General features: G+C 38.2%; 1 protein-coding gene across 8 annotated transcripts in view; it reads right to left on the reverse strand.

Moving 5' to 3' along the window:
• The window catches only part of slc20a2 (solute carrier family 20 member 2), a 57804-nt gene that overhangs the window by 14647 nt on the left and 26907 nt on the right, over positions 1-16250 (reverse strand). For all 8 annotated transcript variants that reach the window (XM_077600015.1, XM_077600012.1, XM_077600020.1 and 5 more), the window contains 8 exons: positions 12097-12637; positions 11083-11223; positions 10600-10685; positions 7988-8084; positions 7725-7844; positions 6353-6586; positions 2888-3524; positions 40-225 (listed from right to left, as the gene is read on the reverse strand). In XM_077600015.1, coding sequence (XP_077456141.1) covers positions 40-225; positions 2888-3524; positions 6353-6586; positions 7725-7844; positions 7988-8084; positions 10600-10685; positions 11083-11223; positions 12097-12385 — 1790 coding nt within the window. In that variant the 5' untranslated portion in view covers positions 12386-12637. The remainder of the gene's footprint in view (positions 1-39; positions 226-2887; positions 3525-6352; positions 6587-7724; positions 7845-7987; positions 8085-10599; positions 10686-11082; positions 11224-12096; positions 12638-16250) is intronic.

Here is a 16250-nt window from a genome sequence, read left to right on the forward strand (position 1 = left end):
GCATGTAAGCCCAGCCCCCCCCTGTGTATCATTTCTCACCTTGATGGTGTGATGGGCGTCAGGTCCTTGCCCATGGTCTGGATGACTCGGCGACCCCACACCCACAGGCCGGCACAGATGCCCAAACCGCCATAAAAAAGCAGCCAGATGGGAGTAGGGGCATCCTGCATCACGCCACCCTGGTCGTAGATCATCCACAGCGCCACCAATGGTCCGATGGCATTACTGCAAAGAATGAAGTTTTAGTTTAGTTTGCTAATTTGTTGTTGTAGTCAGGCTATGGACTAGTCCAGAAATGGAGGACATTTTGTGTCCCACTTTTCACATATTAAATGAACCACATACAGAAAATTAGTATACAAAAACAAAGAAAAAGAATCCTTTCAAATATTTGTAGGATAGCAAAAGAGGCTCTAGTACCCCCCCAAAGTAGAATTCCCCCCCTATCCAACCCCAACGACCAAACTGAAACTCGCATGTAATAGTTAAAATTAACGTGAAATTTTTAGGGGGTATTATTTATATTTATATCTCTTTTAAATGTGTGAACATTTGCTTTAATTAAACAGGCTCTCTCAAATATCAATTACTACTATTAATTGCATTTTCCCTCAACATCCCTATAACAGTTTTTCTAACCTATGTATGTATATGTGTATATATATATATATATATATATATATATATATATATATATATATATATATATATATATATATATATATATATACATACATAGGTTAGAAAATATCATGTTTTCTTCTCCTTTTATACATATATAGATTTTATATATATAGATTTTATATATATAGATATATATATATATATATATATATATATATATATATATATATATATATATATATATATATATATATATACTATATATATATAAATAATCTCTATATGTATAAAAGGAGAAGAAAGCACATGATATATTAAAACATAATTTTGACATTATCACACAGTGGATGACTTGTTAGTGCGTCAGCCTCACAGTTGTAAGATCGAGGGTTCAACCCCAGGTGGATTCCAACCTTCCAGCGTGGAGTTTGCATGTTCTCCGTGGGTTTTCTCCGAGTAATATAGTTCCAAAACATAAATGGTAGGCTGGTTGAACACTAAATCATCCCGAGGTATGAGTGTGGCCGGGAATGGTTGTCTGTCTCATCGTGCCCTGCGATTGGCTGGCTAAAAATTCCAGGTGTCCTCGCAACCCTTGTGAGGATAATCGGTACGGATATTGAATGAACTCCATGCCATAGTGCTCCGGATATATTCAGTGTAAGAAGAATTATTTTCTTTTTGTATTTGCGTAGGTTCTTTCTCTGGTTCAGTTATTTGGGGTTAATAAATATTTTTAGATTAGATTAGAACTTTATTTCATCCCGTATTCAGGAAATTTCCTTCATTTCAGTAGCAAGACAGACACACAAGACATTGTAGACCTAGGTAAAAAACTGAAACAAGTTTTTGGAACTTGGAATATCTGGTGCTACTGAAGTGAGTCTCACATTAAAATGTGTATTTTTCCCTTATCTAGTCATGACTGCATGGACTTCCTAATTTCCTAAATACAATATCGTAGGAGTTCCACCCCATAACCAGATGCATCCTTGACGAAATAGAAACATTGTAGTTATCTTGTTTTTGCTGGTTCATAACAATAGCATACTGTTTTGGTGGAAAAGCCCGACCTACGCATGGATTCGGTACCATCCTCTTACGCGCATTTGTGGATGACAGCATTCACCTGTACAGTAATACCTCGACATTCGAGAGTAAAATTTCAGGCAAATATTTATCTTGAGATACGAGACAAATTTTGATAAACGAGCATGCAGCAGACGCGAGCGACTGCTCATAAGAACATCATGGGCACTGTCTTTCCTGTCGCAACTCCCTCGTATAATCTCTCTACGAGCACTGCATTTTTTCAGTGTTTTTTCCCCCTTTAGTCAGTGCGAATGGCGGAGCTTGTTCACAAATACAAGAGGAGTACTACTTCCCGGGCAAGTTGGCAAGTGGTCGTGCATTATCCTATTGTGAGGACATTTGTATGCATCATTTTGGGAATATTTTGAAGGGAAGACAAAGGCAAACAACCCTCAATAGGTTGCATCTGAAAGTCAGGGGGGAGGCAGGGCAAATAGAGCCACGAGAAGAAAGGTATCAAAATGTCTAACAAAATTAGAATTAAGTTTAGTGTAAGGTTAGATTAAACTTAATTTTGAGTGTGTCTGCATCGTAATCCAAGTTCATTTAAATTTGTTTATGTTATATTACGAGCGCGCTGCCGTGAAAAAAGTCCCCCCCCCCCCCCCCTGTCCCTCTCTCTCTCCCTTCCGTGAAAGCCGTCTAATTTTAGTACTATTAAACACATTTTAGTACTATTAAACCACTAGTTATTTGTTACTTTGTTAATAGATGGCGAATTAGAACAAATAAAAATGTTTTTCCAATCCAATATCCTGTTTTTGGTTTTCAGAGGGTTGGAACGAATTAATTTGTTTTTAGTTCATTTCTACGGGAAACGTTCATTTGAGTTACGAGTGAATCGACATATGAGCTCAGTCCCGGAACGAATTAAGCTTGTATCTCGAGGTACCACTGTAGTTCACCTGTGCCCGGAATATTCTGTAATTAAAGCGTCAAAGTCACTGTTCATCATCTCCAGCCTGTACTTGGAGAAGCAACATCTTCCACGTCCGAAATTAATCAAACGCACGAAGGAAGAAAGAGCTCTCTTCCTTCAACACTACAATTATTGATGAATAAGTAGCAGAAAATCAGTCATTTTCCTAAAGTGTTGACGCTAAAATGAATCTAATCCTGACATGACCCATTTAGGTAAGATTTAAAAAACAAAACAAAAAAAAACGGTCACCTGACATCGTTGCCTCCGTGGGCGAAGGACCCGAAACAGGCGGTGAGAATCTGCAGGAAGTGGAAGAGCAGAAACACCTCAGACTTGTCCTTCTCTTCATGTTCCTCCTCGACAAGGTCATCCAGAGGCATGGGGGCGGATCCCCCTTCTTCCTCCACCCCTTCTAGCTCGGTGGCTAGCTTCATCTCCACGCCGCCCTCCTCCGCCTCGATCTCCGCTTCGGCCACGGCGTTGCAGTACGACGAGTAGCTGTCGTAGCGCACGCGCTTCTTGGAGTAGGACACGCTATTGCTGCGGCCGCCGCCCTCGCCCACCAACTTTTCGCTGTCGTCACGAGATTCGCTGCGGATGAGCGGCTGCACGGGCATCCCGCAGATGGCCGCCGTGTAGCAGGTGTAGCTGTTGTTGCGACGCAGCAGTCGGTAGTTGTTGTCGGGCTGGCCCGCGCCGCCCGATGGACGTTCGTTGTCGTCCATCCGGCCTAGGTGGATTTTATGGAGCAGGTCTTTATACAGACCCGAGTCCTTGTGGACCGTGTGGTACACCTGGCCGTCGCTACGCATGTGACCGTCAAAGTTAAAGCTGCCGTTAGAGATGGGTGACTTCAAGGAGCCATTGGTCATTGAGTGAGTGCGGCCTGCAAGAAAAAAACAGGAAATGGGTGCGAAATTGGGGGGAGTTCTCGATACGTACAATCACGATACGGGCCATTCCGAGACGGTTTTGTACAAAAGTCGCAAGCGCCAATTTGAAATTCAAGCTCGTTTGTTAAACGGAAATATACTATATCAGGAGTATCAAACTCGTTTTTTGTCGCGGGCCACGTCGTAGTTTCGATTTCATCCGGAGCGCCGTTATTTCTTTCAACTAGGCGGCCAAAATTAATCGATTAATGAATTGACAGCGTTTCCCATCGTGCTGATCGATAGATCATTTTTGGACATTCAAATTACCGTATTTTCACGACTATAAGGCGCACCGCATTATTAGGCTCACCCTCAATGAATGACACATTTTATTTTATTTTCCATATATAAAGCACACTGGATTATAAGGCGCCCTGTCTATTTTGGAGAAAATGTAAGACTTTTAAGTGCGCCTTATAGTCGTGAAAATACGGTAGTACAAATCTTCAGCAATTATTGATTTTAAAAAGAAGAAACTGGAAATATTCCCTATACATCTATGATCTTAATTTTAATTTGATCATAAAACTGAAAGTTGCCACTCATTTACTTTCTCGGGTCGCACAAAATGATGCGCCTGGCCAAATTTGGCCCACTTTCATACCTGTGCTATATTGTCATATCAGTTGAAAATCAGGCCCGATCATGCAATTGTAATTCTTTATTAAAATTGGGTTTTAAAATGTATTCATTTATCTTAAAGTATTAACCTTTGATAGCGGGAAACCAGACCGCTGAATTGAAGAAAAAAAAAAATTTAATCACGCATTTATTTAACCTGTTTTCTGGAATGCCTGCATTTCCCAACAGATGACACATTAACCAATGTTTGACCTCAGTAGGAGTGCAGTGTACGTATTATTAGTCTGGCAAGGCACACCCTCTTCTTTCTTCCCATTAAAAAAAATGAACTAAGCAATCAAATTAATTCATTTACCGTGACGTGAGTGGATAACATCACTCTTCATTTGCTACTCACTATCAGATTCTTCTCTCATGTCCACGTTTCCTTGTAGAAAAAATCCTTTTTAATTTACTTTTGTTTATCCAGTACGTTTTGAGCCTCACGACAAAAATGAATGGATTTAAAGAAGGGCAAAAGTTTTCAATAAAGAGTAAAACAGGAATTTCTTTCTTCACAGTAGTTGGATCAACAGCTCTTTGTTTGCCTGATATGCCAGAAAACAGTTGCAGTATTCAAGTATTACGACATCTATTGTGCTAAGCGTTCAAGCTACACCAACAAGCGATAAATTGCAAAAAAAACGGCCGGCGAATACAGAGATGTCTTTATAATATTTACTCTTTAACTTCTTGAGGCAAATTTTTTCACCATGCAGTATTTCTTTGGGATTTATTTATTACTTATTGATTGTTTATTTATATTTTCATTTGTCTGTTTGTTGTTGTTATTTTTGCACTTCTCTACCTATTTATGTTTTGATTATTTATTTATTACTTATTCATTGATTATTTATTTCTTAGTTATTGTTATTATTTATTGATTATTTTGTGTGTGTATTAGGAGCAGACTGCTATTGTTTTTCCCGACTCTCGTTTGTCCCTCCTGCCTTGCCGTTGTGTTTGCGCAGCTGCGCGTGATTCGAAATTAGTCCCTGATTTGTCTATTTAAACCCCACTGAGTTTAATGTCATTGTCGGATCGTCTGCGTAAATTCCCTTACCATGCAGCCACGCAACTTTGCTCCTCGATTCCACGTGTTTTCCCTAGTCCGGTTTGGTTTCATGTTTTGTTTCACAAGTCCTTGTTATTTTGTAAGGTCCATCCTAAGTTATTAAAGTTTTGGTTATGAGCACAATTTACCTCGTCCTTACCTGCTTCCCTGCGATTGGGTCCTAATCCCTCCTACCTCGCCCCGACGTCTCCCGTGGACATAAGTGTGTTTGTTTGCTGTCGCTGTTAATTGTCTACTTTGTGGTGACGCTTGAAATCTCACTATACTTGTATAATGACAATAAAAACATTCAATTCATTTCAATAGTAGCTAGTATGTCTGTACAACACTTCATAATTTTAAATTTCAATTTCAATAACTGTTTTTGTTCCGTGACCGGAAGTTTCGTCAAAAAACGTTTGGTCCCCGGACGTTTGGTCGACCGGACCTTTGGTCGATGGGACGTTTGGTCGAACGGACGTTTGGTCGAACGGACGTTTGGTAGAACGGACGTTTGGTCGAACGGACATTTGGTAGAACGGACGTTTGGTCGCCGGGTTCGCTCGCTGTCAAATTATGACAGAGAGTTTACTGTTGATATTTTGATATTAGATATTTAGATATTAAACTCGCTCTCTCTCTCTCATGATTAGAATTTTGAGAGCAGCAACAGTAACAACCCGGCGACCAAACGTCCAGTCGACCAAACGTCCGGTCGACCAAACGTCCGGTCGACCAAATGTCCGGGGACCAAACATCTTTCGACGAAACGTCCGAGTACCGTTTTGTTCATGTGTTGTGTGGTGATTAATTTCAACAATAAATTTCTAAGCCTCATCCTATTTTTAACAAGGGGAGTTCAAAGGTATTTTTCATCACATCTTGCTGTACTAATTTCAGAGGTTTCAGAACTTAAGAGTTGAATATACTGTGTATTTTTTTACATTTATTCGAACAACATTGACGAGAGGGAAAATAGCAGGATTTTATGCCGATACATAATTTTCACGTTCGCTTTGAATTTATTTCACACGCAAATATGCGTGATGACCTGCAGATGCCACGCATCGAGTAACACAAATGTCCGAACCCCGAAGCTTTTACCGTAAACTCGTCCGTTGGGCATGACGCTGCCTCCGTTGGTTAGGTTTGCGAGTTCGCTGGTAGAAGTACGTGCATTGCGCTCGCTGCTGCCCCCTGTGAGCGGCACCACTGCCTCATCTGTGCCCTTGGCCCCAGGCAACTCTTTAAAGACGGGAGTCTCCTCTTCCTCCTCAGGAATCTTGTCCAGGCTCTCGTCCGAGATTCTGGACAAAGCCTGCTCTTTCTTTAGACGACCTGGAGGAAGATAGATATGACTGAGCACCCCTGGAAACACAATCGCCTCGTGATTCTTTCAAAATTCCAGCACTTGAAGTGTCGAATTTGACTGAAAAGTGCTGGAATAGAACGGCAAATAGTTAAGTCACACTAATATGTTGGTTCAAAGCCAACTCATTGCTGTGTAATGCTTTACCAAAACCAGCCTGCCGAGTTGAAAAACAATCCTTAATCAAAACACAACTTCTTGCCATTCACCATGTTGCTTTAAGCAAATGTAGTACAATGACCCGATTAGCCTCACCTGTAATCCTAAGAGGCATTCAGGTCATGATGTGTTTGGGTACAGAATGTGGCCTTGTGTGTCATGAAATTCTCCCCTAATATGGAAGTTGGGTTTTGAACTCGGGATGTCCCAATTTTGAATGCGAGTCAAGTCTGAGACACCTGATTTCGGAAATGTATTAATGAGGGAAAAATAGAGCATCCGAATGTCTTTTTCCCCCAATTTGGACCAATGTATACAACAATAAAGACATGAGTGTTATTAGCGAAACAACTATTACTGTGCAAATCAGTTGTGCAGCTCAAAAGAAGGTTGCAAACAAATTCTACGTTCAAATATTTCGTTGTCGTGGATAAACTTAGATACAAGTAAAAAAATGGAGGTCTCTTGATTGTTATTTTCTTGACCTTTATGCCCTCTTTGTTCTTAAAAGTTTGTTTCCATAGTGCAAATAAAAATATATCGTTTAAAACATTCTGTATATGTATTTGTTGAAATATAACTACGGATTAGTATTTAAATGAGAAAGCGGTCGATGTTCAATCCATTTCCACAGTGAGAGAAATACAGTGACCTTTATTCTTTAAAAAATAATGTAAAAAAATAGTCACTTGCTCTATAATACGTTAAATGTTTTATGTGTAAAAAATATATAAATGACCAAAAATAGAGACTTTCCCTAAAAAGTGTTGAAGATATAAAATGTCAACTTTTGAATAGCTGTCCAATATAGTGATCACTGTTTAGTGGTGAATCTGCAGAATGAAAAAGCATTTACTTTGAGAATTGAACTACTCAAGTCAATTCGCTATTACAGTAGCCGTAACATGAAAGGAGTGTATTTAAACAACAACAATGTTGGACACCTACTTGCTATTTTCCTCCTCATCCAGGGACACACGCACATCCAGACTAGAGCCGCACACACCAGTGATCCGGCTAACGTGATAAGAAAGATGGCCCACACCGGCAACATTTCTATCCCCAGCACTGAAAGAACACGGTGCCAACGTAAGATTATCTTCACCTTTCAAAAATTCTCTAACACCTGCTGTAAGAATTTCGAGTGAGCAGCGGCAGTGGCCTCTTTGAGTCAAGTGTTAATTTGAAAAGAACGTTGCTGTCAGACTCACATGGTGCACCAGTGTACATGATGGAGAAGGTGTTGATTCCAATAGTGGTGGCATAAAAGAGGGGGAGCGCTCTCAGGCCATTGGGGACAGGATCATCCTGAAGAGAAAAAAAAAAGCAAGACACATTTCATGTTAAGAAGCAGCCACCAAACTAAAGCAAGGGTCTTAAACTCCATTGATTGGCGGGCTGCTGGAAATATGCCTATATGAATTTGGCCCTAGGTATGAGTGTGAATGCTCTGTCTCCTTGTGCCGATTCAGGGCAATAATAGTACATTTGGATATCAAATAAGGGGCCCTAGGGTGGTAGATCAGCGGTCTGAGCTTCCCGCTGCTGTTGTGGTGACCCAGGTTCAATTGCCGCTTGCGTGTTGCAGCAGGGAGGGCATCCTGTGAAAAATGTGTGCCAAATTGATCACGTGTATCGACTGTTTACAGTGGCGACGCCTGAGGGGATAAGCCGAAAAGTCAGTCAGATGTCAAACGATGGGTCTCAAAATCTTGCCCCATGTGCCGCAACTGGCCCACAGGCTTCAGGTTTGAGACCCCTGAACTACAATATTGAATAATGACATTTCACCTAATTTTCATGGAATAACAACCGTGAGACTCTTGCGACAAACCCCTATGGAATGAGCCGTTCGAGTCACCATGGCAACAACCACCGGAATCCTTCATTCTCCTGTCGTCTGCTGACTCAAATCAGCTGATGAGACGCTTCTCCAATGTCAGGCTTGTTTAGCCAACAGATGACTGATATCACAGCACAGCTCACGTTTTCAAAAAGAAGTGTGACCCAAGACTTGCAATTTGAGCATTAACCACAGTTCATATGTTCTTTCAACGGGAACAATTCAAACACTTTTTAAGGACAATTTACCAGCTGTTTCAGTTCCATGTAAGGACCAATCAATCCATAGCGTTGTTGTGAGTGGTTTGTCGTACAAAGAATCAGAACATTTAAAACACACTGATCAGAATTAACCAGTAGCTATAATTGGCAAACAGTCTTTATTGATTTTTCCTTTTTTTATTTTTTATTTTTTTTTAATCTGGGGGAAAAAATTACTATATTCATTTGAATATATTTTTTGATACATTTTCTCCTTTAATTTATTATTGTATTTATTTTTCAGTTTTCATTTATTGTTTTTAATAAAAATGGATCAATTGCAAATATTCTCTTTATTTTTTGCTATTTAGATATTATCTCAACTCCAATTTCCTCCCACAAGCCCAAAACATGATGGGTAGGCTGTTTGATATTATAAAATAAAATGTAAAATATATTTTCTAATTTTATATATTTACTTTTTTTCTTTTAAAATGTTGTAAAAAAAATAAAGTCATTTATCATTTTTATTTTGGGGTTTTAATTAAGAAACAAAAGGAAAACAGTAAACCTTTTAACATGTTTATAAATTTATGAATGAAATATTCAGACTTCCGTTATTGCGGACCACAGAAATGGTATTTCTATTTAATTTCTGCAAGAAATATGAAGTCTGTGCACACGATTTACGTTCAAACCCGACAAACTTGTTCCCCTATTAGAGGATCGCAATAGATGACTACAGATGGATTATAGAAATAGTTTATTTTTTTGCTGGTCTCTATTCATCCAAATGGATTAGACGTTTAGGGTCAAGGGTACCAAAATCTAACCATTTGCTCCAAGTACCATCCCACATAATTTTAAAAAAAATTGAAGTAGGAATTTGTCAAGAATGCAGATAAATTTTGGTCAATCCAAATCAGATGAAATGAATTGAAGAGATTGCCTATTATGTAACTTGAGATGTTGCCAAATCAAATGCTTTGGATCAAGTTTGTGTGTTGTGAACATGCATTCCAGCGTGCCTTTGTTATTTTTCATTCAGAAGCTAAATCATGCTGACAGTTCAAATAAGAATCCACACACATTCTGCTTTGATTGACCAATAATAGATTTACACAAAAGCAATGTCACTTAACTGTCATAAGCAATTCATCACATTATCGGTGCAGAGTGCAGCCCCATTTTAACAGTTAATATGTTGGGAAAGATTGTACTTAACAGCCCAGGCTGTTAAATAAACAAGATTTAGACCATTTAATCTGCAGCTTTCATTCGAATGAAGCCAACCCTCGCAGTTCGAACGGATTACATGTCTATGGCCACCAATGGCACCTATTGACGTATTGGCAGGGGTGTCAAAGCACATAATAGATTTTTTTTTATTTGATTTTTTTAAATAGTTGAGAAATTATTTCAAGACTGTTGGCTTTAAAATTGTCTAAATTCTGTTTTTTTAGCCTTTTACTAGCAAATATTTACACTTACTAATCATTTTTTGGGTTTTTTTTTAATTAAAAATGAAAAAAGTACAATTTTTAAATTATTAGTTTTTCATTAAAAAAAGAAAAAAAAATACTGTTACTGTTATTGTTTTAATTAATTTACATAAAAAGGGGAAACAGATAATATTCTCTTTAGCACATTTGGTTTTTAATGAAAAAATAGGGAAATGTAAATATTCTGTCCATTTATGAGATGAAAAAATGATTTACCCGATTGTGAGTTCAACATTTATGAGGTATAACACGTGTGTTTCTCAATTTCAATAACTTACCTTGTTTAAAATGGTATTCCTGATGAGAAGAAAAAGGACACCAGACATGAGTCCAGACAGCAAAGGTGAGATGAACCATGATGACACTGCAAAAAGACGAATTGTGCTTAGAATATTAATAAACATTGAAAAAAAATACTTATTTGCAAATGCTTTTTATTGCACATGACTGAATTACTACTTTTTGTGTCAGCTGCCAAAAAACACTGACAATTTTGGGATCCATAATACACCAAAAGCACAGTTGAAAATATTCTACATGACTATAAATAGCATTACAAAACAGTATAGACCTTTTTTTTACTGAATGTGTGTTTTAGTTCAGCCCAATTGAACTCATTATATGTTCCCCACACTTCTGAAAACGGACATGCTAAGCCATATGTAGGAGTTAACCCTAGCAACTAGCTTAGTTGTCCATCAATGAGAAAAAGGAAGTTTTGCCAACACCCAAACTAACAATTAAAAGAGGATTTATATTACCGATCTTAACCAGCTGCATCCATTGGACACCCTTGGTACCTATGGCGACCATGGAGAAGCCAATGGTGGCGCCCACAATGCAGTGTGTTCCGGAGATGGGCAGTTTGAGGAAGGAGGCAATGAGCTGCCACATTGCCGAGCCTGAACACAACGTACGGCATAAATCAAGGGATTGTTGTTAAGCATAAAAAAACAGGAATTAATGGATAAATGTATGTGATTACGTGACATTGATTACAAGCGAAACAATGGAAACAACCTCATTCGCTACATTTTAAAATGTACTATATTACTGTAAAAAAAATGAAAACCACATTCTTAAGTAGTTTGGAAGGAGTAATAACTGTCACTACTCTAACAATTATAAGACTATTTTTTAATTTAATGTCACCTTCACTGAAAACAAATAATTAAAATAAAATTGTTTGCATTTTGGTTCCCCCTATTTTTAACCCTTTCATGCACGAATGTGGTGTGTTTGTTCCCTTTCATCTTTTTATCACATTCATAGAAGAAGACATGGGTCTCAAACTTGGCTTTAAATACTTAAACATGCTTGAGTGCCATTGAAGCCACAAGACATCCAAATCATTTTGAACTTTTTTGTCTATTCGCCATCTCCAAGGCAACAGGAAATGGACAACCATTAACGCCAGTGGCACCCAATGAATTAACATTGGCGCTACTTTTTTATAAAACAGTGACATATTTTTAAAAATATTTTTCGATTCTTGGTGGAAGGATAACAAGAACTCATTGGGACACAAAGGATAGTAATATAACACACCCTGAATTCTAATGTGTACCAAAATAATTAACTCATTCAATATCAAAGACCTGTGAACAACGATGTTCAAGATGTTTAACTGCTCGTAACTAAAGAATGAAAAAGAGTTTTTGTTCAAATGAAAGTATCGTTCTGTAACTTGTGTGTTGCCATAGAAAACAATATCCTGCCGCGCTTTAAAAGTTAGATGTTATGATGACTGGCACCGAAAGTCTGCTCAAACTTACCAATCATGGCGCTGACCTCACCCGCCATGAGCACAGGCACCGTGTCATTGTAGAGGTTGACGTCTATTATGCCTTTCCGGATGGTCTCGCCCACTTTGGCCCCGAGTAGCATGGAGCCCAACGTCTCAAAAATGGAAGCCAGGATGCACGCCTGTTTGAGCGTGACCACGCCGGATCCCACAGCCGTGCCAAAGGAATTGGCCACATCGTTGGCGCCCACCGAAAAGGCCAAAATGAAGGCGATAATGAAGCCGAAAATCACCAACCACAGATAATCATCCATAGCCATTTTGATGTGATTTCGCTTGCCCTAGACAGAATCTAATCTTAAATATTCAATAATATTCAGTGGGGGGCTGCTTGGGGAAGAACTTGATAGGCCCACTCCTTTTCTTCGTACCCTGGTCGGAAAGAGCTGGAGGGGTTGAGCACAGCTGTTAACTAAGCTTCTGCAGTTGGGTCCAAAGATTGGAGACTAATGGTGGGTGCAGAGGGAATTCCATGGTTTCATGTGAGACAGCTTGTCCGCACGTTCCCTTACCTGCAAAGAGACGGAGATGCATTAGCACGATGCAGTTAAAATCTTGTTTAATAAATTTTAAAAATATTAAAACATGCACACACAAAAGTCATATTCAGTTTATTTCCAGAAAATGTCCCATCCCAGCCGAATTCTGATTGGACGTCTAGTGCCGTCAATAGCAGCCAATGGGTTAATTATAATTCATTCATACATTCATTTTCAACACCGCTTATCCTGGACAGGTGCTGTTTAACCCAAGACTGGTCGCTAGTCAGTCATACGGCACACAGAGAGATAGACAACCATTCGCCCTCACAATCATACCGCCACAGAGCTGGAATTGATCCCGCGCTTACTTGCAGTGAAGTCAGGCGAATGAACCACTACACCATCAGTTGGACCGCAATGAGTGAAATGAGTATTTAAAAAAAATCATAATTTGTGCATGAAAACTGCATAAAAAAATTCTAATGTCTAAGAGTAGAAAAAAACAAACACATATATACACAGACCTTTTATCAATACTATTTTAGCCAATCAGAATATAACAGATTGCCTGACCTCCCTTGTGATGTTTTCAATACCCATTATCACATGAGCATGTGCTTGAGTCTACTATCATTGTGTGTATGCGTGGGTATAAATGACATCATAACATGGTTGCACTCATAAGAGATGTCTTATTTGTGTTCAAGCGTCATTTTCTCTTTTACCAGAAGATGAAGAAATCCCTTATTTTTCTACTCAAATACCAACTTTGAGTAATTTATAATAGATGGTGTCTACCCCTTTAACTATTTGATGTTATTATGTTATGTTGCCATAATAGGAAATAGAGATTCCTCCAATCTTATCACCTGATAAGAAATTCGAGCACAATCAAATCATTTTGATAGAATTGGAATCGGGTGAAATGAAAACATGTATCAAAGCCCACAAAGCATAAAAAAAATCCACAAATAGACCAATCTATATGTATCTTTCATGCAAGGGCGATAATACCTGGAAATATTTTACATTGGGTTGAGCTTTTTCCCCCCTTAACACATTGCCAAAGTATCATCAGATCCTCAAAATTAGGTAATTGGGATTCCGGTGCAATATGCATATGTAATTTCGGCTTCTCTATTAGGAACAGAATTCTATCAAAAAGGAAGCTTTGTACTCAATTTTGCTTTACTGATCAATTTCAAATAAGCCATTAATGAACAAATGAGTTGGAATGACCAAAAAGTTAAAAACCATTGACCGCAAACATAAATGTCTGCTTTAATTTACAGGCCAATGAAGCTTTGCCTTCTGTGTTTGTGTCAATTGTTCACAGAGATCCGTCCATGTAAACAAGTCGATTAGCTCGACATGAGCTGTGCTCATTGCAAGCAGGTGGAAAAGCAGTTACCCCTCTTCCTCACAGCAGAGCTCCATCTGGAATAAAGTGGCACCTCGAGATAAGAGCTTAATTTATTCCTGGATTGAGCTCGTATGTCGATTTACTCGTAACTCAAATGAACGTTTCCCAGAGGAATGAACTAAAAACAAATTAATTTGTTCCAACCATCTGAAAAAAAAAACACAAAAAACAGGATATTGCATTGGAAAAACATTTGTATTAGTTCTAATTCGCCATGTATTAACAAAGTAACAAATAACTAGTGGTTTAATAGTACTAAAATAGGTTTAATAGTACTAAAATTAGACGAATTTCGCGGAAGGGAGAGAGTGACAGAGAGGGGGGGGGGGCTTTTTGCATGGCAACGTGCTCGTAACATAACATAAACAAATTTATATGAACTTGGATTACGATGCAGACACTCAAAAATAAATTTAATCTAACATTACACTAAACTTTATTCAAATTTTGTTATAAATTTTGATACCTTTCTTCTCCTGGGTTGGCTCTATTTGCCCCGCCTCCACCCTGACTTTCAGATGCAACCTATCGAGGGTTGTTTGCTTTTGTCCTCCCTTCAAATGATGCACACAAATGTCCTCACAATAGGATAACGCACGACCACTTGCCAACGAGAAATAGTATATACTCCTCTCGTATTAGCGATCACTCCGCCATTCGCACTGACTAACGGGAAAAAACACTAAAAAAATGCAACACTCCGCCCAGTGCTCGTAGAGAGATTATACGAGGGAGTTGCGACCAGAAAGACAGTGCCTATGATGTTCTTATGAACAGCCTCTCGCGTCTGCTGTATGCTCGTATATCAAAATGTGTCTCGTATCTCAAGATAAATATTTGCCTGAAATTTTACTCGTATCTCAAATTGCTCGTATGTCAGGGAACTCGTATGTCGAGTTATGACTGTATTGAGCTCACCCACCATTCTTTATCTCCCAATAGACATACAGAGTTGTAAGATGCTGCCAATGACAAAAAAGTCTTTAAAGATGTTTGCCACGAAACCACGTGAAGTTAATTATTTACAAGCAAGTTAGACGGAAGGTTACAACACTTCCTATTAACGATGGGCTGGGATTTACCAAGTTTACGCAACGGCGCTATCTTTATGAGATGATCCCGACCTATGCATTCCAACTACACCTGAGCATTCTTCTTTGCAATTTCCTGCCTGTGTGTTTAAAGCTCCTGGGGCATGTTCCTTCACATCTATCAGTTTGACCTTGTTTTCCATGCCAGCAGCTTTCCTGCAGCTAACATTCTGCAGTTTATCATTCCAGCTGCATTTATATGTCTGATTGAAATAGCATCCAATGCAGCGTGAAGGGCTTCGCCGAGGATATGATTGCTAATGTGCACCGTTTTTTTTACCACATTAGCATTTGAATGTGTATTGTGCTAACTTGTTACTCTTAAGGGGAAGGTGTGAATGCGACATCATTTTAAGCCACCACCAAATGAAATCATGAGAATGCGCTTTATGTTTTTGCTACAATTGAAATAATGTTACTGTAATCATAAATGAAATGTTGCAGATTTAAACATTTTAAAATCCTCTTTAAAAAAGTACATATTAATGAACACAATTAATTTTCCATATCGTTTTTCTTCACAAAGGTTGTGGGGGGTGCTGAAGCCTATTTTAGCCAAATATGGGCACTGATATTTATTTACATATATTTTATTTTTATGTTTTCTTTAACTCCAAAGATCAAATTCCAAAGTTAAAGAAATTATTTGCAGTTTGTTTTTTTCATTTTTTTATAATTAAAACTGCAAATAAATAACAATGACTGAAAATTAAAAAAAAAAAAAAATTACAATTACAATTATTACAAAATTAAAGAAAGAGAATAGAATTTTCTCCTTTCTGTTTTTAAACGACATTTAAACATTAAAACAAAAAAAGAAGAATATTTGCATTTAATGGGCTCTAAGAGTCTATTGGATTTAGTTTTAAATTTGCGAAATATTTAGATTTTATTCATTAAAAAATAAAATGAATTATGAGTACTTTATTAAGAACTAAAGTTCTTATGTGGAGGCCGGTACCAAAAAAGGTCTCTTGCCCTATAAAGGGTTGAAAGATTTCAGTTTCTCTTAACTTGACAATACTAAACAAATCCATTTGAATATTTAAATATATCAAGAAGGACCAGCAAACAATAGAACTGTTATTTGCTGTGTCACCTTCCGCATATTCAAAGAATCCTCAGAAAC

This window comes from Stigmatopora argus, chromosome 5, assembly GCF_051989625.1.
Source record: "Stigmatopora argus isolate UIUO_Sarg chromosome 5, RoL_Sarg_1.0, whole genome shotgun sequence".
Classification (NCBI taxonomy): Eukaryota; Metazoa; Chordata; class Actinopteri; order Syngnathiformes; family Syngnathidae; genus Stigmatopora; species Stigmatopora argus.